We start from the raw sequence: 22,770 nt of genomic DNA, 5'->3' as shown, positions 1-22,770 counted from the left end.
CGAACCGTTGCTTTACGGTCTATGCTACCAATAGAAATTATTATGATAACGATTTATCCAGCACCTGATTTATGCACCACTCATGGATGTGCAACATATTTAACGTCATTGCAGGAATGAGGAAAGACGTGATGGCGGCATTAGTCTGTCGCTGTAGTGGCCGATTTATAGTTGCGTGGCGGCGCTGTTAGTATTTATCCGTATGTAGGTGGCGTCGCTCTTCAGCAGTTCTGGTGCTATTACGGAGCGGATTCGATCATCCCGACCACTTTCAATCCCTTCCGTAAACAAGATAGGTGACGACTGTCGAATGATGATGCGTCTGCCCTCCCGTCTCCCGGGGCTTTTTCGTCACATTTTATTTCCGTCCCAGGGTATACAAAGGTCTGTGGTCCCAGAGATCAAAATGACAAAGCCAGGCGTCATATTTCTGTACACTTATTTGTGCCCTAACACTGCCCTGACACCACGTCTCTTTGTGCTTCCCAGATGGACAAGTACCCATCAGTGTTCATGGCCATCTTCCTGGAGCAGGCCACGCCCTTCACCGAGGAGTTCTTCACCAAGATCCTGGCGCTGCACTACCCCAAGGACAAGCTGCACCTGTACATCCACAACGCGGTGGCTTACCACGCCAAGGAGGTGGCAGCGTTTGTCGAAAAGCACGGCCCTGAGTACGCCTCGGTGACCGTGGTCAGTGACGAGCAGAATCTGAAGGAGTGGCACGCCAGGAACCGCGGCATGTGAGTGAACCAACTCGTATCGGGAGTGTGTCAAACTCGGGAATGTGTGTGGGGAATTGTTCGGAATCATGGGTATGTGTGAGTTGTTTTATTTGAATTTATTTGAGTTATGAGTAAACTTTTCATTGACAGAAAGAAGTGAGAGCAATCGTGTGGAATGAGTATTAGGCCAATTCGTGTGAGTAGGTTTGCTCTGTGGCATTATTTGACTAGTTATTCGATAGAATTTGGATCCCTATATAGCTGATTGAATGTACTGTGTGGGGTGTTGATGCTGTCATTCGCTACCCGTTGATGTCCATGATCATGTTTTTTTGTCATTAACACTTGCTATCAGTGATCAGTTTGACGTTATTCGCTCCCAGTAGGTGTATGCATCCATTTTCATGTCTATTTGTGATTGCGGTGATCGTCGCTCGTGCAACTGACCGGTCTCCGCTCGCCGTTTCAGTGAGGAGTTCCTGAAGACCAAGGCCGAGTACTATTTCACCGTGGACGCCAACGCCCACCTGGACAATCCGTACGCCCTCAAACTGCTCATCGAACAAAACAGGTGAGTTGGAGCACGAGCTGGAGAACAAAACAGGTAAGGTGGAACCGAAGTTGGTTGGCCAGGGCCCAGCCACGGGCTGTGTCCAAATTTTATGAAGCCACTTAAATTTTATACAGTGCGGCCTTTCGCGGTTAATCGATAACTTTTAAGAAGTTCACTTCGATAAGAATGAGCATCAAGTGAGTTCCAATATGCCACATTGCCAAGATGTTTCATTCCTGTCTTGCGGTGCAGTATACTTTCGGGCGTAAACACGTGCTGCCACCTATGGACGTAAATGTAACTAAAAGTACGAGGCGTCACCGCTCGATAGCATTGCGGCACAGCCTGCCTCCCAGGCGTTTTACAGCATCCGCTTATCCCATCTCTTCTCGCGCGTCATATGATTATGATAATCCGAGTTGGGCCGCTGCCTGGAGGAGTGGAAATATGTAAATTTAATAATTCTTTATTTGCTGAAGTGTGAAGCTCATTGACGTGGAGATGAATCCGCTGACGCTACGCTGATGGGAGGCTAGGAAATGTTGTTTAGATGCCGTCCATTTGTTTGATAGATTGAGGCTGGCAATGGGGCGTGGGTACCTGATATTTATTTTCAGAATAAACACGAAAAGACCTCCCATGCCGGGAATCGAACCCGGGCCTTCTGGGTGAAAGCCAGATATCCTAGCCACTAGACCACATGGGACCGTGGTACAACTTGAGTCACATTACCGTGTGCCCACAGGGATATCGTGGCGCCGCTGCTGGTCCGGCCCTACAAGGCGTGGAGCAACTTCTGGGGATCGCTGACCTCGGATGGATTCTACGCGCGCTCCATGGACTACATGGATATTGTGGAGGGACGCCGCGCGTGAGTACAAAGCACCGCGCCGGCCGGGGGAGCGTGATGGATCGCATGGAATTGACCATACAGCCCTCAGACCAGGCCTCAGTCCTTGCAGTGCTCACATGCAACCCGCAGCCGATGACGGGGTAGCGAATACCACAGCGCACTTAGGCCGACGTGGTTAGACGTGCGTGTCTGCGCACAGTATCCTGTGCCCCCCCCCCCTTCTGAATCAGAGAGGCCGGTCCCGTCCGGTGCTGTCCGCCTCAGCAGCTCAATTGAGCGCCAATAGCGGCGATTGTCGACTTCCTCGTTCGTTGTGGCGTCACTCGCCGGCCGCGCTGCGGGCTGGCCCGGGCGTACTGGCGGTGGTTTGTGATGACGATCCGGTCTGTTCTGGAGGGTTCTGGCTGTGCCCGGCCAGTTCCTTCCCCGTCCCATTCTGTTTGACCCCATCTTGTTCCATTGCTTTTCATCTAGCTTTATTTCATTCCTTCGGTTTATTTCTTATTTTTGTCCCTCACAACGAGGCTTGCGTTCGTAACGAATTGGGATTTGGATTGCCACGTCCCTGCCATAAAGGTTAGTTACTCCGATTAATGTACGAGCCATCACGGTCATAATCCTACGCGGTGGCACCAGCATATTCATCGAGAGAATCGTTATGTCGAAAACATTGCTCCATCGACAGTTGAACTACGGTTGTCCGCTAACCGAAGGAGTCCGGACATGCGACTAATGTTAAGCCTGAAACAGACTCTTTCCGCAGTCAGGAAATCGCATGCGAGAGCCTATTCAAATACATGGAAGCACGCTCGCATCAATCGCACGCACCTATCGCAAGCGATTGATGCGAGAAGAATTATAATGTATTTGAATAGGCTCTCGCATGGGATTTCCTGAACGCTGAAAGAGTCTGTTTCAGCCTTTACTCTCTGTGATGCCTACATACCGGCTGCCCTCAGAGCACAGTCTCTGTCCTCAGACGATGTCCTAATTTGTAAACAGGATAAGGGCGATGACGTGTAACAACAAGCTGCTCTGACCCAATCCTTATTCAAGTGGCTGGAAATTGAGGGTGACTTTTTGACGGGCTCATTCCGAGCTCTTTGGCGCCGGATGACGAGGCGGGTTAGTGGCGCGGTGGTAGACTGGACAGACTGTTCCAGACTGTAGGGGCAGACTGTTCCAGTCTGAACAGACTGTATTGGTCTGGGTCTTTGCAGCGCATTAAGTACACGGCGAGAGAAGACGTGTCCTTGAACAGTTTGGAAGCTGTTATCGTGTGATCCCGTGAAGTTGTAATTTTGCTTACAAATTGAAATCGATGCTGCGTCTGACAGACCGACCACAAATCGCAACTCATTGCCATTTGTCATACATTTATTGCAACATAGCGTGATCAGTAACAATATTTGCACGAACTGCAGTGCACGTCATTAACTGCAGAATTGATGCACACACTCGTAAGACATTAAATACAGTTGCTGGACCCTTATAGCTGTTGGCTGGTCGGTAAATGTGAGAATATCCAGCCATGAACCATATCCCACCCCTCACACCTTGCTCAATATTAGAGTTAGGACATGTCTGCCCCTCTTCTGCTAGGCCGTGTAACTGACTGTAAGCGCAGCCTAGTTACGCTCGCTCGACTCATGAGTCTGTCTGGAAGCAGCGAGGAGACACGATCCTGTCGCCCCTAGCCTCTCATGTTGTGCTGCTGCACCGCTCGTCTGAAACGGTGAACATACGTCAGTTCAGTAGTTCTAACAATCAAACATGGCAGCTGCACAAATGGTGCGATTTTCTTATGGACAGACAGTATTTTGCGTTTTTTTATAGTTGTCGCAAAAAGTCATTCCTCTGAGGTGAGTGTTTATAACGCTTAAGTTAACGAGCGGCGAACCGAGGACACATTAGCTGTAGACACGCGAAAAAAGAACGTAATCCGTTGAAAAGGAAACAGTCGCCGACGTGAGGGAAACGGAAAACGTTTATTACATTTTGGTCTTCGGAGATAATGTATAAGACCACGTTTGGCGTGTTCCGGCCAACCCTGACGGAGGTGTCAATTGTCATGTATAGAGCGACTCTAACCCGGACTCGATCGCTGGCAGGGGTACTCGTGGGGAACGGTACTCCATAACCTGAGCTACAGGACGGACTAATTTCGGCGAAGTACGGTTACCTGATGGCTCGGTATGAAGAAACACAGCTCCTGTTGGACGTCTAAGTAAGTTATCGTTGACACAATCGGCTTCCTTACCTGTCCTTTTCAAGACGGTGTTCTTGTCAGCCGGCTCGCGACTCCAGTACAATTCTGTGGAGAGATACTCGTTAGTTTTTACCGTGGCACTGTGGCAGTGTCTGGTCTGGACTGAGAGTCCGAACACATCCAGACCAAACTGGAGGCCCGAGACAGGAGGATCACATTTGTAGACAGCTGTGGAAGGGTGAAGTGCGTACTCACGAGGCGGTGAACTCTGTGCGGAATGTACTCACGAGGCGGTGTATTCGGTGCGGAAGCCTCGCACGTCCACAGAGTGGTAGTTGTCGGCGACACACTCGTAAAAGCCCACGTCCATCGGCGTGGCGGGGTCAATCTCCATCTTGGACTTGAACTTACGCTTGCCGATCTGCCATTCGTGTACCTGGTGGAAACGGGCGTGATAGGTATTGCTTGTTTGGTCCGAAAATACGAACACAGGGTAGCAGAGGCAACGTGGAACTCAAACGTATTCCAATTGGCTTAATTTGCTCAGTGGTCTGCTACCCTGTAAAACTGAATCGTTTTTTTTTTTTTGCAAAGTTTATCCCGCATCGTTTTCGAATCGTCTTTGCATCAGAGTTTGCATCATGTTTGTGTCCTTTGTTCATGTTGTAGATATACGTCAGCTTGTCCAGTGTCCAGTTCCACTGTCTGGTCTGTCCACTGTCTGATCATTTGTTTGTACCTCTGTCCACGTATCCGGACATGTTACCCACCTTGAAGAAGTTGTGCGCGTACAGCTCGATGCCGTCCTTGAACCAGGTGATCTGCGGCCGCGGGTTCCCCCGCGCCACGCAGATGAACACTATCTTCCGGCCCAAGGTGTACTTCAGCTCGTAGTGCGACGACTGGGCAATCCGCACCTGGATGTGGCACAATAATGCATGAACACAGGCGTGCTCAAGGACCGCGAGGATGATCGAACATCACGCAGACTTCCGTAAACAACAAACAAACAGGGACCGCCACGGTATTTTGGCGCATTATGCTACCAATAATCCCACTCGAGGGACTCATTTGGGCCGAAGATAATGGAATCTAAATAATGCATATTGCATTTTTATGAGCACATGATTGCCGACTGTTGGTCTCGAATCTTGATGGAAGTTCAGAAGTGAGTTCGAGAGGGGCGACGACTGAAAAACCACAGTTACCCTCACCCCAAGCCCTAACGATCGGTAGTATTCACCGACCACGAACACAGCTCACTTCAACAATCCGCACCACAGACCTTGTGCGGGTTGTGCGGCTTTCTGCGCCGGCTGCCCTCCAGCGGCTTGCCGAGCGTGGTGAACTCATTCCGGTGCTGCGGGTACTCGTGCTGCGTCTGCACCAGCCGCCACACGGAGCTCTTGCGCCACAGGTCCCTGCTGGGCAGGTGGAGGCTGCCGCCGGCCGGCGCTGGTCCGACCAGCAGCGCCGCCAGCACCACCACCAGCACCAGCACCACAGATAGGTGGTGACGCACCGCCTGCATGACCGACACTGAGCCGGCGCCGGCCGGCGGAGATGAGGGGTGAGAGCTGCGGTGCCCCATCACGGCTGAAAACCAGTGGCGCCCCTTTGCGGACCGAGGGGTGTGCTCCTCAGTGGCGCCGCCACTACTGGCTGAAGTGCGCACACAGTCATGGCGCCGCAACGCGGGGCGCTGCGCCAACGAACTGATCAGAAAAACGTATGGTGGAATGAGATAGCAACGAGGAACAAAACAGGTCACTTCAAGAATAGATAGGAATTCCGTCGTTTCGCCGACCCGTCTGTTTGTCCGCTCTGCTCCTCTTTACGGTCTGTCTATGTTATTTCATCCCTATTTACAGCCTGTCTGACTGTTATCTGCCTTTCTTCGCGGCAGGGGCATCTGGAACGTGCCGTACATCTCGGCCTGCTACCTGATCCGGCGCTCTGTGGTCGCCGACCCCAAGACGCGGCCCAACTTCATCAGCGGCCTCCTGGATGCCGACATGGCCTTCTGCGAGAACATGCGCAACGCGGTACGGTAGCACGGCGGTCTGCGCTGTCCCTTTGGTACCCGAGGACGCCGCTGGATTCTTTAGACATTCTCTTCTCACAAATTGTCACTTCTGATGAATCATAATACAAATGCATTGTATGCCAAGTCGTCACAGCGCATTGTGTAGTGATGCCCCCTCCCCTTGACGCACACACGATTTGACCTTAGTTTTGCTATTTCAGGACAAGTTTATGTACGTGTCGAACCGCGCCAACTTCGGCCACCTGGTGTCGGTGGACAGTTTCGAGACGAGTCACCTGTTCAACGAGATGTGGCAGATCACGGAGAACCGGTGGGACTGGGAGCAGCGCTACCTGCACGCCAACTACAGCCAGGCGCTCGACAAGGACTTCCAGAACGAGATGGTCAGTGCCGCCGCCATCACCGTGCGACCGTGCGTTCCACCTCTCCGATAACCCGCTGGTTATGTGTTTTCTCTGCGATAACCCGCTGGTTATGTGTTTTCTCTGCGACAACCCGCTGTTCTATGTTCACCTCTGCGATAACTCGCTGGTTATCTGTTCCAACTCTGGCTGTGTGTTTCCGTCTCCGCTAACCCTCTAGCGGTGTGTTCCTCTTTGATAACCCTCCGGCTGTGTGTTCCAGCCGTGTCCGGACGTGTTCTGGTTCCCGCTGGCCACCCCGCGGTTCCGTGTTCCTCTCCGATAACCCTCTGGTTCTGTGTTCCAGCCGTGCCCGGACGTGTTCTGGTTCCCGCTAGTCACCCCGCGGTTCTGTCAGGAGCTGATTGACACCATGGAAGACTTCGGCGAGTGGTCGTCGGGAACTAACGAGGTGAGTGTGTGACTGGCCTTCCGGGGGACGCGGCTAAACACGCTGTCCTCTGGAGTAAGTAGTAAGTACGGCAGGCCTACTGACCAACTGACGACTGCCGTAGGCACTGGACGTGGACGTGGACGAGCGGGCAGTTGACATTGGCGTGCGCGGATAGTCTGACTGCGGGAGCATGGCTTGCGTATTGCAACTTCGCCTCGATGGCATATTAGGCATGATTGAAAGGTTTTGTTTTCATTTGTGTGGAAATTTTTGACTTAACCACTCGGTAGAACACGGCCGGCTGAAGCTTTTTATTTACTAATGGGGTAGTAGAAGTGCGTTGAAGGCAGTACCTACAAAGTACAAGCAGCCTTAAGCAGTTTTTTTTCAACATTTCAAGTAATGTATTTGTCATGAACTATTTCTTGCATAAATCAACCGTATCAAAACTAATTTATCAAAAATAATGAATATTACTCGTTCCAATTGGAAGGAAATTCGCCGCACCATTTTTATTGTTCCTGATCTTTCATTTTATATTTCGATGGTTAATTAGTAGTGAATATAACACAGGCGTTTCTTAGTCGGCAAAGTCTTTGCCGTTTTTCTCATGCAAGGGCTCTCCATTCTTCTAGGCGCCCCGTTTTGACCCATTGGGAACTTTGTGACATTTTCCGTCCCATTTCATTTCCCTCTTATTCACGAAAATGGTTTTCGAATAAATGGTAACGACTTGCATGTTAATTTCATTTATTGATAAATGCTATCAGTATAATCTTCAGCATGACCTCCTATTCTTAGTTGATCGATGCTATCTACACACAAACTTGGCACATTTAACCTACACCTTATGATTATACATACCTACATATATACAACACGACGCGCGCTTTTTCCGCTTGCAGTACCGTTTGGGCGTCTTGTTTTCTCCGCCTTATTTTCTTGTTTTGTCTGGGACGTTGCTTTCCCCTGGACTGGCATGTTTTGCGACCGCGGCGAACTCACTAACGATTGTGACGAGTGACGTGACGGAACGTGACGCTGACGGAGATCCGAGGTACGTACCGACGTTCCACAGCTCTGGTGACGGACTAAACACTAACGTCACCGCCGAACTAGACTAGCATCTTCACAGACTGGTGACTGGGACTTATCTTCTCCACCGCCTGCTAACGCTTCTTTTCACTCGCTGACTGTTGCTCGTGTTTATAAACCGTTCTATCTGCCACTTTTAGCCGCATTCGTTTGCTCGGAATGAAGTATTTAGCCAGTAATGTAGTTATTGCTCACTGCTTGATATTTCATATTGGCCTCTGTACGTCTAGGCGATCGTAAAACACTTTGAAATAATTATGTCTTCTGATAACTATCACTTATCAACCGATGAACCTTATTTAGACGTATCTTGAATTGAATGTCTCTTGAGCATACTGCTATACGTTCTAATTCCATTGAACCTTGCCTAATTTTTGGTTTAAATGCCCTTAAAGCCAAAGCTGTACAGTGTACACAGGTAGGAAGCTGCTTTCTTACTGAGCTGTCGTTTCTGTGTGGCGCTGTGACAGAGGTCTCGACAAACGCACTGGTTTGAAGGAAATGTGGACCGTTTCATGCTTGGCATTCAAGCAAAGAACAAATTCTGGAAAATCTTATTTTTGAGACGGTTTTGGACGCTTGCGAATTCGATTTTATCATGGCGTTATATCAACCCCTTGATTTAAGCATCTGTTTGAATAATTAAATGCGATTAATTTATTTTCGGCCACATTTTCCATACCCACCAGTCTGAGCACGATGTCCACTGATCAGCGTGAGTCTGGACCTCTGTCGGCGGCGCCGTGGGCCGCTGCGGTGACGGTGCTTCCCTCTGTCTGCTCCCCCTCTCTGTCTCCTCTCTGCCCACCCCCGGTGACAGCTATCTGTGGCCTCAGGACAAGCGGCTGGACGGCGGCTATGAGAACGTGCCCACCCGCGACATCCACATGAAGCAGATCGGCTTCGAGCGCGAGTGGCTGCTCATGCTGAAGGACTACGTGCGCCCGTTCCAAGAGAAGGTGTACGTCGGCTACTTCCATAATGTAGGTGCCTCCCGCCCTGTCTGACCTGACCAGCGTGTTGCAGGACTCGCGACTGGAGGGCGGCTATGAGTCGGTTCCGACGAGGGATATCCATATGAAGCAGATCGGCTTCGAGCAGGAGTGGCTGCTCATGCTGCAGGATTATGTGTCGCCGCTGCAGGCGAAGGTCTTCGAGGGCTATGAGAGCCAGGTGAGGTCTAGTGGGACGGCGGAGACGGAGACGGTGACGGCTGGTGATGGAGGATGGTGTTGGCGGCTCTGGTGACAGCCTGGTGACTTCTGGTGGTGATCCAAGGTGGCGGTAGCGATGGTGATGGCTGGTAGCATCTGGTGATGGTTACAGCAGCTGGCGACGGCTGGTGACGAGTGCAGGTTACAGCTGGCAGCGGCGGGGCTGAACATTCTGACGCCAGGTGCGCAGTCGGGGGGCAATCCGTCTGAGCATCTTATCCATCGGTGACGGTTTGATGTTAGAGACTTGTTCTTTTCAAACCTTTCGTTAACCGCGCATTGATTCGAACTAACATCGCTGACACGCTGATTTGAGGTGGTGGCTACTCTGGCTGGTGTGGACATCTCTGGATGATGAGCTAAATATCCCTACCAACAGGACTCGAAGTAGCTGAGCATGCTTCCTCCATTCTGTATTTCGTTTGCGTAAATGCGCAGCTGTCGAGGTTGGTGCCGCAACGTTGCCGTTCGATCGCATCCAGCAACAGCTGCGGTGGTGGTGGTAAATGCTGCATTGCTCTTGATGTGCTTGACGGTTATGGTGATGGTGGTGATGGTATGATCTAAGCTGTGTTTTTCATTTGCTGATGCATAGACCTCTGTATGCCTCGGTATACAGACCTCGGTAGACAGAGACCTCGGTATATAGAGTTCTATGGCTGATGATAATGTTCATTGTTCACACCGTTGTCTGAAAATGGAATATTAGACCATAATATGTTATGCATAACTTGGTTTTATAGATTTAACTAAGTTGAACCGGTTATACACCGTTCTGTTCTCATGTTCGTTACTTTGCTGCTGAATGAATTTAGAACTAAACATCTCAGTGTGCTAGACATATTTTTCACCTAGTGATCGGACGGCTGGCTTTCTGCAGGGTTAGTGGCTGTGATGGCTGCCACCTTACCCCGTCTAACCCTATCCCTCGTGCCGCCGGACAGCCTCCGCGGGCGCTGATGAATTTCGTGGTGCGCTACCGGCCGGACGAGCAGCCGTCGCTGCGTCCGCACCACGACTCCTCCACCTACACCATCAACGTGGCGCTCAACGAGCCGGGCAAGGACTATGAGGTCAGTGTGGGTAGAATGGTAAGCGATGGGATGGAGCGATGATGGTGGGAACTAAGGCTAGCCACTTGGAGGCACTGCAGGGGAGTCGCTACGAAGATAATACTGGGAGCCCATCATCTCGAATCAGCTCGGGTAGTCCCACTGCACATTTCTTGGTTACTGCCTGTGGTAATGCCTGTCACGCGTTTTCCGTCCTGTCTCCGTGTCTTTCCACGTGCGTGTGACGGTTTTCTGTTGCTCTCACAGGGCGGCGGGTGCCGGTTCCTGCGGTACGACTGCAAGGTGCTCCAGTCGCGGCCCGGATGGATGTTGATGCACCCGGGACGGCTCACCCACTTCCACGAGGGTCTGCCCACCACCAAGGGCACGCGCTACATCATGGTATCGTTCATTGACCCGTGAACGGACAGGGTCTCCGGCCAATGGGAGCTTAAACTGCAGACGGGCGAGCTGAGACTGCAGTTCATAGGCGGCCCGGCGGTCGGTCCAATCACTAGCGTCTTTTGTGCTGCCCGCCAGTCTCTGAAATGCAGAGGACTTTGTCGTTTTCTGCGGCATTGGTAGTTTCGATGGCAAGACACGCTGGGTATCAGTGAACTTTCGGCGGCATTATACACAGTGATTGGCTGGCGCACATAGAAAGCTGTGCAAATGTTGATAATGCGCTCACAATAACTGACGGTCACGTTTTTGATAGAATGATATTGCAATGAAGATTTCCATTGCTGGAGTTGTTAGTAACAATATCGTGTTAGTAACAATATCGTGTGGTTGTAAGTGGAATTTTATATGCATTTGATAGCGCTACGTTTGTAGATTTCCACTCATTTGCCTGTCAGTAAATGTATAGAAATGTCAACGACTGCATTCTTTTTAGCGCTTTTTGCACCTTTCTGTGCTGAGATTATCTCATTTGGCTGAGCTATGACTACGTTTTGTGTCTTTGTCCATGTGGAGTTTTCTGATCCGTTGTTTAGTGACGTGGCTGAGTTGTCCAGCTGTCTGGTTACTGCGGAACTCACAGTGACGGTCCCACTGCCAGTGCGACACTTTGTGGGACTCCAGTCCGCTGCTGCTGTCTTCCAATACATGCGCTCTGAGGTATCGGTTGTTTGGGGCTGTCGAGGTACCAGAGCCACTGCGCCGTGCTGAACTGAGCTGGTGCCATGACGGTAAGTGATGACACTGAGGGGTAATGATGGGCGGAGGAGTCCAATAGCGATTGGAGCATCACCGATTTCCGTGAATATGTGAGTAGGTAGGTGGGGCGAAGAAGTCCAGTCCCTGGTCCATAGACGAGTTGGTAACTGGACGCACCTAGTTGTGTTTTAGACTGTCTTCTGGAAGGCTTGTGCTGATATCCGACCCATCAGACAGTCATGGGCTGACTCGGATGTCGGAAATCCAACCCGTCTCTCTCCGTCTCACCCAGTCTCTTATCCACGTCTGCAGAAGTCCAAGACGAACCGTCTGATCAAGTACGACCCGGTGCCTACCGACGACATTCAGGTGGAGCAGGTGGGCTTCTACGACCAGTGGATGGCCTTCCTCTATCAGTACGTCACGCCGCTGCAGCAGAAGGTCTTCGAGGGTCACGTCAGAGAGGTGAGAGCGCGTTAGTAAGGAGTAGGACCGGGGACGATTGTAATGTTCGTACGACCGGAGGGAGATTCGAATGCTTATTAGACGCCGATATGACTCTTCAAGGGCTTGCCGGTTAACACTCAACAGGAACATGTTCTAGCAATCCTGAGTTGGGGTAGTGAGTCGTTGGCTGTTAGGACACCTTGGTCGATTCGTACTTCGGGTAGACAGGGGAGACGATTCGTGCCGCTTGAATATTTACTGTGTATTAGGATTTATAATATAGATGATGGGACGGAAAAGTCAGTTTTGGCCTGATAAGTGTCAGCCGGCCTTCTCCCGCTACTGACGGCCACCCCCCTCCCTCAGCCGCCGTACGCCGGGGCCAACTTCGTGGTGCGCTACCGCTGGGACGTGCAGGCGGCGCTGCGACCTCACTGCGACAGCTCCACCTACACCATCAACATCGCGCTCAACCAGCCCGGAAAGGACTACGAGGTCAGTGTCTGTCCGATCCTTCCCCATCGCCGCCCCGGTGTGACGTTTATCCGAAGATTGCGTTACAGCGCCAATCGACCGCCACTTGAGGACCAGATAGCTGCTGTTGTGTTTTATTTATGCAGTACCAGCCTATGTATGCAATTTATACGAGTATGTCACCACGCAGCAACCTCAACCGATAGCTCGAAGCGCATAGCGCATGAAGGCCCTATGCAATGTGCAATTGCAAGTCAACAACCCACACTGACCACTTGACTGACCAATACACGCCTTTCCCAGGGCGGCGGCGTGCACTTCACGCGCTACAAGTGCTCGGTGACCGACTCACGGCTCGGCTGGGTGCTGATGCACCCGGGACGACTGACCCACCAGCACCAGGGGCTGCCCACCACCAACGGTACCCGCTACATCATGGTGTCGTTCGTCGACCCGGACGTGTGATCGTCGACGGGAGGATGAAGTGATGGTTCGTCGGGGGATCGGTCGGTCGATCAGTCTAATGATCGGTTGGTTGGATGGCAGCTGCAACCTGTGAAGTCTGTGGGCGGTATAGTGTGATTGCGTGGTATTCGTGCTGTACGTTCGCCATTGGCTGTCCTTCGCAACGAGTTCGTTCCTGGAATACGAGCGGTTCGGATGGGGCCATACGGTGTGATCAATGCACTTTTTAAGGAGACAGGTTTAGGTTCCCACACCATCTTGATATCAGCGTCTTTATCGGAATGCTTGTTTGGACAGATTGTGAAACGCTGTGAAGAGATCTTCATACTTACAAGAGCTTTACATTTTTGAACAGGGTCATCCGACCTGCTGTTTGTGAGGTATGCGTAGTTTTGCGTGGTATGTTCTAATTGGCTTGACACGTAGTGTGGTAGTCGCTTACGAGTATATGTAGCTGCTGTTAGTCGCTTTTGCTGTCGGCAAGGGGTGCTGTGGTTCGGGCGAGACTATGACGGCGGGTGTTGTAAGTTGTAACGCAGACACAAGACTGTACCGTCTTTCTTTTCTAAGACAACTGTGTGTATAGTATGTAAGTTTACTAAGTGCCTTCACAGATCCTTGCTAATGATCTGTATTTTTGGTACGGATCTGATATTTACAACGGTGTGGACATGCATCCACCGCCCGGCCCGGAACACGCGAGCCGTCGTGTGAACTGAATGACGAATCTCAGCAGTCCCTGTTCTGATCGAACCGACTGTTTCAGCGAGAAATGATCGGCGATGTAGGTGATATCGAGGCCATACAGTCCGTGGCCAGGCGGCTTAGGTCTGTAATCGCTGTCGGGCCAATGTGCGCACGAGCTTCTATGGAAGGCAACGGCAGAAAGACAAACATGCTTTATTTACGCCATTGATGCAGTCTGAACAAACTGTCTTTTGTTGTAGCAATACACTCCATATAAAGAGCTCGAGTATCTATACTGGACCAAATACGTCCCCAACCTGTGAGATTCTGCGGCGCTGTGGGCCATACGCGCCCTCCCGAGATGTCGCCATCGGTAGATACAATGTCATCCAATCACAGCGCCAAACAGCTCATGGGCCCCTTCTCCCTACCAGAGCTTGACAAGGAGAAGGCTAAGATTGTCATGTGCGCGCAGTAATAATGAATACATACAAAGCATTACATATTTAAGCGACCATTGCATGACATGCATGTAATTCACTCGCGGTGAATAGTAAGCTCATTGCAGCACCCCGAATACATGTGTCGTATATGGCATGCAAAGGAACTCATCCCGCATTCGACTTACTTCACGCTGACCAGATGCAACAACCAACGTAAGGTGGGATAGGCTATCTCTCAACTGACACAGCCTCGGATCATCACCGACAATAGACCCGGGGGCACTCATGGGACGCCGCACACCGCCGTTCCATACCCTTCTCGCCAAAGGTCCCCGCTGACTGACCGTTGACCTGAGAGGGCCGCTCCGGGGCCGAAGGGAGCCCGCCGGGCCATCAGGCCATGCGCATTACCTCTGCGCGCACCACGTCAGCGCGCTGCACGTTGTGGCAGCGCAGCAGGGCGGCGCCGTGCTGGTCGGCGCGCTCGGCCAGCACCAGCCGCAGCTGGTCGGGTGGCACCGTGCTGGCCAGGTGGTCCAGCAGGGCGGCCAGCGCGCCCTGCTGGCCGCCGTCCGGCTCGGCCGTCTGCTGGGCGGCCGACAGAGCCTGCACGGCCGTCCGCCAGTCGGACGGGCTCCGACACCGCTCCTGGCGAGGGGAGATGGTACACCGTAAGATACGCTGGGTACTCGCATCACAATCAACAGACAAGAATACAGGCTGGGACACGCAACATCCGCACAGGGTGGGTTGATTCATAGACCCGGGGACGCGGCGTGTTCAGAACGCAAAGGACGGTGAAACATAAAGCATTCAACTGTTTGAAAATGTGGAGAAACCATCCAAGTTCCCACACGGCCCTTATTACTCTTACCTTGCCCTCGCCTCTGACCTTATCACATCACCCTTCCCTGATCTCATCCCTCACCTTGGCGTGTTCGAGCGCCGCCTCGGGGTACTTTTCAGCCAGCAGCGCGGCGGCGTCAGCCAGCTCGGAGCAGAGAGCCAGCAGCGCGTCGTGGCCCACCGCCGACGGGTGGGCCGAGAGGAACTCTCGGATGTGGCGCCTGTCCTCGGCAGACGGCAGGTCCGAGCACAGCAGCGACTGGAGGTGCGGGGAGGGGAGGGAGGTCACTGAGAGGGTGGTAAACAGAGGACGGGCGAGTGGGACACTGCTATAACTGATGTACACATTCGCAATACAAATCCGGTGGGAAAAGGATCGCCTTGAAAACATTCGCTTCATACAAGGGGCAACCGCAGTATCCCCGCCTTCAAACGTTGCATTTTCGTTAGGAGCACTACGCGACAAACATTTGGTAACCGAAATTTTAAGTTACAGTTCTATTCATAGCCTTCGTCCATCGACACATCCCTGTTTATTTATTGGGGGAAATTTTGAGCCCATCAGCCTCGGGACATCCATCCCCTGCTCGGTCTGTGCCGGGAGGACCACCAGCCCGTCCCCGCGCTGACCGCACTCCATTCCTCACCTGCAGCATGACGAGGTCGACCAGTCGCGGGTCAGCCTCCATATCTGCCAGGATCTGGGCCGGCGCGCGGCCCGCGAACGGTGGCACCAGGTTCAGCCAGGCGGCGCGCGGCCCGTACAGCGCGCCCAGCCGGTGCCGCTCCAGGGCCGGACCGGTGGCCGGCGCCGCGCCCGCCGGCGGGAACGCGCCCACCGTGCCGCCCAGGTACATCCTGACGAGCAGGGTGACCGCCTGGCCGGCGCGCTGCGGCCGGCCGCCCGCCTGGAGGTGCCGCTCCAGTACGTCCCGCAGGAGGAGCTCGTAGCGGAGCGCGGCGCGCCGGTCGCTGGTGTCCGCCGCCTCCAGCAGCAGGCCGGTCAGCTCGGCCAGCGGCGGCCGACCGGCGGCCGCCAGCGCCGCCAGTCCAGCCGCCAGCAGGTCGGGCCGTCCGTCGGCCAGCAGCTCGGCCAGCTCGGTGAGCCGGCGCCGGCCGCCGCCCTCTGCCACCAGCAGGTGCGGACAGCCGGCCGGCAGCGCCTCCTCCGTGAGCGGCTCCAGCAGCGGCGCGCGCCGCTCGGCCGTGCCTCCGCCGGTGCGCGCCAGCAGCAGCAGCGCCGCCAGCCGGGCCGCCTGCGCGGCCGGCTCGCTCAGCTCCGTCTCCTCCAGCAGCTGCTCGAGCGCCTCGAGCGGCGGCTCGGCGCGGAACTCCACCAGCGGTCCGGCGGCCAGCAGCACACCGGCCAGCGCGTCCGGGGCGCGGAAACTCAGCACCGACAGCGCCTGGTTGGCAGTCTGGTAGGAGAGCGGCGGCCCGTCGGCGGCTGACAGCGCGCTGCTCAGGTAGCTCTCCAGACCGGGCGCCTCGGCACACTGGGTCAGGACGTCCTCGACGGAGGTGGCGGCCAGCTGGAGCCAGGGCGTGGCGCGTGGCCAGTCCTGCTCACTGGACGACCTGTATCGGAGCGACAGGATCCGGCCAGGTCAGAGGGTGATTCACCACAGACATACACACAGACATAGAGACATTTATACACAGACAACCCAGACACAGAACCGATATGGCGGAGAGCGCCATCCCCGTCAACCAGTAGCTAATTATCCACATTCCAAGCAGTACTGACAGATCTCTATCGAATACACTAACCGAATCCCTACCAACCCTGCCATGTTGCCGACCAGACGGATGGATTCGACAACCCCAGTCTTACCTCAGCAGATAGTAGCCGACGTTGGCCGCTGAGCTGTTATACTCAGCAATGAGTCGGTCGGAGGGCGGCCGACCGAGCTGCCACCTCACGGCCGGCCGCAAAACCATGTGCGCCTCCTCCAGCAGCGCCTGACACATGGCCGGGGCGTGGTGGCCGTGTGTGCCGCCCAGCCGCGCACACTCGGCGTACAGCTCCTCCGGCGGCGGCAGGCGCAGTAGGTAGAGAGTGGCAGAGTCACTGCAGAGGACACAGACACAACAGGGGTTATCATTTATCGTACAGCTCCTCCGGCGGCGGAAGGCGCAGTAGGTAGAGAGTGGCAGAGTCACTGTAGGACACAGACACAACAGGAGTTATCGTACAGTTCCTCCGGCGGCGGCAGCCGCAGCAGGTACAACATGACAGAGTCACCGTATGAGACAATACAAATACACATATTCACGGGTTATCGTACAATGCCGCAGTACTTTCCTGGAGTGGCTCGGTTCCTATAGCTCATTCTGGTCCCTTAAATGTCTCCGGTTGGTCCCGAACCGTCCTGTCCCCAGCTCGGTTCGCCATCCATGTCCTATTTAGTCCGTCCTGTCTCTCATTGGTACGGTAAAGTCCTTTCCAGGCACACACCGCACCCGTCTCCCGTGCGGTCCAACTCACCTGTCCTCCGGCCCGGAGGCGGCCAGAACCAGCACGCCATCTCCGACACACATGTGAGTGACATTGACGAACGGCCGAATCCCGAGCAGGAAACCGGCCTCGGCCGGGTCCGGGCACGGCTCCGTCGGCCGCTCCAGACGACTCAGGCGCCGCGTGTCGCGCACAGTGTAGCTCTCTGCAGGGGAGAGAATGGTGCGTTAGTGGGTGGTATCGAGTGGAGGGAGTGCTGGGGTGACCAGACGCGGCGACTACCGATTGTTTAGCACAGGCCGGGCTTCGATGGGAGAATTTAACTAGGTAGTCAGACGAACGGCCAACCAGCTCAGCCGGGACGACCGACAGCACAGGGTAGGGAATGGGTTCAATAAAAGAGAACACAAAATTGCCAGATAGAATTTGGCGCCGCAATGAAGTGACGTTAGAATACTAAATTAAGTCCGAATTTGTTCAGCGGCAATGACAGCCCGAAGGTTAGAGAGAGTATCTATGACTGGCAGCGTCTGTGTTGGGGATGGGGGGGGGGCAGTTATGGACAAGACAAGAAACACGCAGTAACAGACTGCATATCAATTCGTAGAACATTGCCAAACAGCTATGGGAGCATTGGTACAGCGCAACAGCTGCTCCCAGCTGACGACATCGGACCGAGTCGCAGGGCGGTTCCTCTGAACAAATCCCGCGATATGACGCGGCTGATACAAGTATTTACACTGACGAGAGCGTTTCCGTGACAGGAAGACACTGATGATAACAGTCAAACGAGGTCGGGGCTAAACAGCTGGCTGCCGTCAGCCTTAGAATACAAGTGTGAGTAACCTTACCTTATTTTTAGCGGATGTTGGCGATATATTACATTAATTCCAATTTTGTTATTTTACATTACAGAAAAACGAAGGTCAGGTTTTGGGATTCGATGCTACAAGAAGGACCAGTCTATAACGATTGTGATCGTTATACATATTTCATGCTTTCGTTAGGTTAAAAAATTGACACATCATCCGTCCCGTCATTGACGACCTATGCGAGCGCGCGGAACTACGATTTTTGAATTATTTCGATGACAATTTTTTTCTTTTAGCTAGATGGTAGCAGGGCGGGCTTGCGTACCCGATCTATACTTAGGACGGGTGCCCAGTTTCCAGTGCTCAGCTCACCGAGCCCGGTGTGTGGCGGAGGGCACAGCCCACCCACTCACCGATGCCAGTGTGGGTTACGGCACAGCCACAGCCCCACTCACTCACTCACTCACTCACTCACTCACTCACTCACTCACTCACTCACTCACTCACTTACTCACTCACTCACTCACTCACTTACTCACTCACTCACCGAGTCCGGTGTGTGTAACAGCGTGCAGCATATGCGCCTCCCGGGCGGCCAGCAGTAGCGGAGACGTATACGAGTGGCTGCCCACGAGGGCGGCGTAGGCGGGCGGGCCGTCGGCCGGCCGCAGAGGCGCCACCAGGTACAGCCGGCCCTCGTGGGAGGACGAGAAGAACACAGAGACGGCGGAGAGCAGGCCGCGCTCGGCAGAGTGGAGGCCGCCGGCGGCGCCCGACTCTGAGACACAGCAGGGACCACAAGGGTTACAGGGAGTGTAACTAGAGGGCACACTGCACGAGACACGATGCCCGCGTACACATCTAACCACATCATTTATCTATTTATAAAGTTTATTAGAAAGGCGATGTCAATTACTCATTGCAGAGAAAATTTAACAACTGGAACTCTTTCAGCCTTAAATAAGAGATAGGTTCACAGCAAAAAAGCCGTGATAAAAAACCAGTCACCCCTCCCGGCAGCGCACCTCTCTGTCCGTTGGTGAGGCCGGTCTCGGCGCGCTGGTAGAACGGTGTGAGGCACAGCGCGCCGCCCACCAGGCTCTCGCCGTCGGGCTCTCGCCAGTAGAGCAGCGACTCGGCGCTGATCTGGGGCCGGCCGGCGGGTACCAGGAGGCGCGGCGCCGGCCCGGCGTCGGCGGCAGTCGGCAGCGGCCGGTGGAGCGCCGGGAGGGTCAGACGAGCGGCCGGCAGCGCCGGGTCCCACGTCATTATCTGGGGAACAACAGCCACCAGTAGAACATCAAAGCACGGCTAGCTGGATCGAGATCAAGGTAGGGTCATAGCCCAACTCATCACCAACGACAACAGCCACCCAGGCCACATAAAGACTGAAAGTTTGGCCGGTACGTCCGAGCTATTGGATGTAGGATCTCGCTATTTCCTTAATTACAGCGGGGAGGATTGGGGCTGTTCGTTCCCCACCGACCTGCAGATCGTCGTCCTCCTCCAGGTCCTCCTCCCCGTCCTCCTCGGGAGGATCCTCGGTCCTCGGCCGCTCAGAGCCGGAAGCGCCGGCCGCCGGCTCTGCGCGCAGCCTCAGCAGCTGGAGCCGGTCGGCGCCGGCACACAGCAGCAGCTCCTCACACAGCGCGAGCTCGGTGACCTCGAACGGCAGCTCCAGTTGCACCACCTCCTCCAGGTCACCGAACCTGACGCCAATGTCGGAGGAGCGGTCGGATGCATACACCTCAGATACACCTCAGCTCAGACATACCCAGGACACAAACACAGCTCATGCATGCTTATGTGTGTTCTGTCTTATGCATGCTCCAAATAAAACCGGCGGTAATCAATACCAGCTCAAGACTCAAAACGATCAAGAAAACAATTATTCGCTGCACTCGATAAACTGTTCACAATCCACGCGCCCGACCACATCGGCCACTCACTGGAACTTTGAGATGTCGTGTGCCTTGAGTACAAACTGGTGTACGGTGACCAGTGAGCCGCAGGCCACTGCCAGATTCCCCGTGCGCTGGCAGCAGGCGATCGCCGTGGCGTGCTCGTTGATGGGAACCTGGCGGCAGACATACGGACGGTCACAGGCGCCAGTCAAATGGAGACAGAAAGTTGGAAAGTGTACTAAGTCCCAACTCCCAAGACCAACTGGAAGCACCTCTCCCATGCCCATGGACACTTATGTACATTCGCACATCAAGCATAATAAAGGCTTCTTATAACTCTTATCTTTTACAGAGTCCATGATGATATCTGCTCGATAAACGCTGGATATGTGCATGTCGTAACATTATTATTCGAGGGAGGATCGTTTCTCCTCATTATCTCGACAGTCGCCGCCCGTACCTCTATCATCTAAAAAATCATTGCACGTACCTCTATCATCTCTAGGGTGGGATCGGCGCCGGAGCTGGGCGGCGTCACGCGCGCAGCAATGCGCGCCCTCATCGGCTGCGCCCGCTCCTGCTGCGACCAGTGCCGGTAGACGCGAATGTAAGAGAAGTCGGGGCTGTTGCGTGCCTCCTTCGCCTCCAGGGCGGCCACATAGTCGCCTGAGGGGGTAGGGAGAGAGGGTGAGGCAGGCCCAAACGCGGTCAAGTAGTCACCTGAGGGGGTGGGGAGTCCCTCCCCACCCCCTCAGGTGAGGTGGGCAGGCAGACTTAAAGACTGTGAGGTGAGGATGAGGTGTGCCTATGAGAGTTGAGTGACACATTCAGGTGTCCCAGGCAGCGCAGCTACGTAGCATCAACAGCGCAAATCGAACAACGTAGCACGACAAATGCGACACCAAACATAACGCAGTACAAACAACGCAGCGTGAGCCGCGACCGTGACAACGGACACCAGAACAGCACAGGGCAAACCGCGGGATAAGCCCAACCGAATGTGTATCACTGGACGTCGGCCCAGCGCGGCGGAAAAGAGCTACGGGACACACGTAACTGTTAACCGCAGTCGATTCGTACAATGATCGCCTGTAAGGCTTAAAAAGCAGCGTACCTCACACGCAGTTTTTGTGAAATTAGTCCGCGGCCATATTCCGAAAACAAGGTCGACTGGGCGATACACAGCCTATAACACCATTTGACACAGGCGGCGGATCCCGGCACGTCAGGTCAGTGACCCTGAGGCCTGCAGCCGCTGAGAAGAGCCACAGCTGTTGGGCGGTTGCCAGCAGCGCCGGCCGGCTCGCAGATATGGGAGTGACAGCGGTCAGTGACACGGTTCTGAGCTAGCCCTGCCGTCGGGCACCTAATGCCAACACTCAGCTACTGGGACGGGAGCAGTTTATCGGTGACATCTGACATGTGAGACAAGGTTAAATGGCCGGAGAAAACACTGACAATAGTCGAGAATAGGAGCAAAACAGCCCTTCACACAGCAGTTTTATGGAATATTGGTTATCCCAAATGTGACAACAAATGCTACCACCACTCACCATATTGAGAGTAGCATATGCTGACAGCAGCGTCCACAGTGGAGAAAGGCGGCTTCACTGGCTCACCAGTGGTGATATCCAGTATCTGACAGCAATACAACAGTTGTCTGTCACTGGAAACACATCACACTGACAGGATTGAAAATGAACATCACCTAGTAGGTACAATCCCACCATGAGTGGGGACAGGGAATGCAGCCTCTGCAGTCTGATAGTTTTTGTGGAGAGAGAGAGAGAGAGAGAGAGAGAGAGAGAGAGAGAGAGAGAGAGAGAGAGAGAGAGAGAGAGAGAGAGAGAGAGAGAGAGGGAGAGGGAGAGGGAGAGGGAGGGGGAGAGGAGAGAGAGAGGGAGAGGGAGAGGGAGAGGGAGAGGGAGAGGGAGAGGGAGAGGGAGAGGGAGAGGGAGAGGGAGAGGGAGAGGGAGAGGGGGAGGGGGAGAGAGAGAGAGAGGGAGAGGGAGAGGGAGAGGGAGAGGGAGAGGGAGAGGGAGAGGGAGAGGGAGAGGGAGAGGGAGAGGGAGAGGGAGAGGGAGAGGGAGAGGGAGAGGGAGAGGGAGAGGGAGAGGGAGAGGGAGAGGGAGAGGGAGAGGGAGAGGGAGAGGGAGAGGGAGAGGGAGAGGGAGAGGGAGAGGGAGAGGGAGAGGGAGAGGGAGAGGGAGAGGGAGAGGGAGAGGGAGAGAATGAAAGAGAGAGTGAAAGAGGAAGGCAAGAGGGAAAATTGTATCTTTATAGATTTAGTCTGCACCTTTTGAATTAAAGGATGCATTAAATGTGTTCAAAGATGCAGTACACTCACATGAAGGCTGTGATCTGCTGTTGCCACAAACAGAATGTTATCTGGACCAGTTGTGATGGAGAGCGGGTGGTCAATGGTAACCACCTGTTGACCACCAAAATGGTGTGCGTCTATCACATGCACCATCCTAATTCCAGATCACCTGAAATCAGAGCATAAATCATAATCATCATACATTTTTCC

General features: G+C 53.9%; 3 protein-coding genes and 1 non-coding gene across 7 annotated transcripts in view; 1 reads left to right on the top strand and 3 right to left on the bottom strand.

The window, feature by feature from the left end:
* LOC122389060 (procollagen-lysine,2-oxoglutarate 5-dioxygenase 1-like) overlaps nt 1–14,058 on the top strand; it is a 22,313-nt gene extending 8,255 nt beyond the window's left edge. Inside the window, exons 6-14 of one of the 3 annotated variants that reach the window (XM_043380729.1) lie at nt 490–743; nt 1,195–1,296; nt 2,024–2,149; nt 6,247–6,385; nt 6,588–6,770; nt 7,096–7,200; nt 12,017–12,169; nt 12,518–12,646; nt 12,929–14,058. In XM_043380729.1, coding sequence (XP_043236664.1) covers nt 490–743; nt 1,195–1,296; nt 2,024–2,149; nt 6,247–6,385; nt 6,588–6,770; nt 7,096–7,200; nt 12,017–12,169; nt 12,518–12,646; nt 12,929–13,090 — 1,353 coding nt within the window. In that variant the 3' untranslated portion in view covers nt 13,091–14,058. Of the gene's footprint in view, nt 1–489; nt 744–1,194; nt 1,297–2,023; nt 2,150–6,246; nt 6,386–6,587; nt 6,771–7,095; nt 7,201–9,113; nt 9,261–9,303; nt 9,451–10,435; nt 10,565–10,810; nt 11,669–12,016; nt 12,170–12,517; nt 12,647–12,928 lie in introns of those variants that run through there. The other 2 variants (XM_043380730.1, XM_043380731.1) reach the window with 2 other exon arrangements.
* On the bottom strand, nt 1,913–1,984 carry Trnae-uuc. The gene has a single exon. It is a non-coding gene; the product is annotated as a tRNA-Glu (tRNA).
* On the bottom strand, nt 3,495–5,883 carry LOC122389061 (immunoglobulin domain-containing protein oig-4-like). Of its 2 annotated transcripts, XM_043380733.1 has the most exons (5): nt 5,626–5,883; nt 5,111–5,257; nt 4,628–4,776; nt 4,392–4,445; nt 3,495–3,858 (listed from the first exon to the last, which is right to left on the bottom strand). In XM_043380733.1, the coding sequence occupies exons 1-4, from the start codon at nt 5,869–5,871 to the stop codon at nt 4,418–4,420; spliced, it is 570 nt and encodes a 189-aa protein (XP_043236668.1). In that variant the 5' UTR covers nt 5,872–5,883; the 3' UTR covers nt 3,495–3,858; nt 4,392–4,417. The 2 variants fall into 2 exon arrangements, with proteins under 2 accessions (XP_043236668.1, XP_043236667.1); XM_043380732.1 differs by lacking the exon at nt 4,392–4,445.
* Nucleotides 13,974–22,770, bottom strand: LOC122389059 (Hermansky-Pudlak syndrome 3 protein-like). The gene is made up of 14 exons (XM_043380727.1): nt 22,588–22,770; nt 21,794–21,878; nt 20,731–20,906; nt 20,286–20,413; nt 19,823–20,045; nt 19,362–19,608; nt 18,884–19,114; nt 17,555–17,729; nt 16,901–17,137; nt 16,252–16,644; nt 16,187–16,190; nt 15,714–16,154; nt 15,149–15,325; nt 13,974–14,868 (listed from the first exon to the last, which is right to left on the bottom strand). Exons 1-14 carry the CDS (start codon nt 22,711–22,713, stop codon nt 14,614–14,616), a joined length of 2,898 nt encoding a protein of 965 aa, XP_043236662.1. The 5' UTR covers nt 22,714–22,770; the 3' UTR covers nt 13,974–14,613.

This window comes from Amphibalanus amphitrite, unplaced genomic scaffold (assembly GCF_019059575.1).
Source record: "Amphibalanus amphitrite isolate SeventyFive unplaced genomic scaffold, NRLGWU_Aamphi_draft 000343F_arrow, whole genome shotgun sequence".
Classification (NCBI taxonomy): Eukaryota; Metazoa; Arthropoda; class Thecostraca; order Balanomorpha; family Balanidae; genus Amphibalanus; species Amphibalanus amphitrite.
Note: the sequence above shows the minus strand (reverse complement) of the source record. Positions and strands in the feature narration are given on the sequence as shown.

What these genes read in the sequence shown, in the direction of transcription:
- LOC122389061 (XM_043380732.1), bottom strand. Translation starts at nt 5,871, where the DNA reads ATGCAGGCGGTGCGTCACCACCTATCTGTGGTGCTGGTGCTGGTGGTG. An exon ending in AGCCGCACAACCCGCACAAG is followed by an intron (nt 5,258 to 5,625) that starts GTCTGTGGTGCG and finishes TGCCACATCCAG; the next exon opens with GTGCGGATTGCCCAGTCGTC. An exon ending in ACGCGCACAACTTCTTCAAG is followed by an intron (nt 4,777 to 5,110) that starts GTGGGTAACATG and finishes CGTTTCCACCAG; the next exon opens with GTACACGAATGGCAGATCGG.
- LOC122389059 (XM_043380727.1), bottom strand. Translation starts at nt 22,713, where the DNA reads ATGGTGCATGTGATAGACGCACACCATTTTGGTGGTCAACAGGTGGTT. An exon ending in AGGAGGACGACGATCTGCAG is followed by an intron (nt 19,609 to 19,822) that starts GTCGGTGGGGAA and finishes GTTGTTCCCCAG; the next exon opens with ATAATGACGTGGGACCCGGC. An exon ending in GTCGGCTACTATCTGCTGAG is followed by an intron (nt 16,645 to 16,900) that starts GTAAGACTGGGG and finishes GCTCCGATACAG; the next exon opens with GTCGTCCAGTGAGCAGGACT.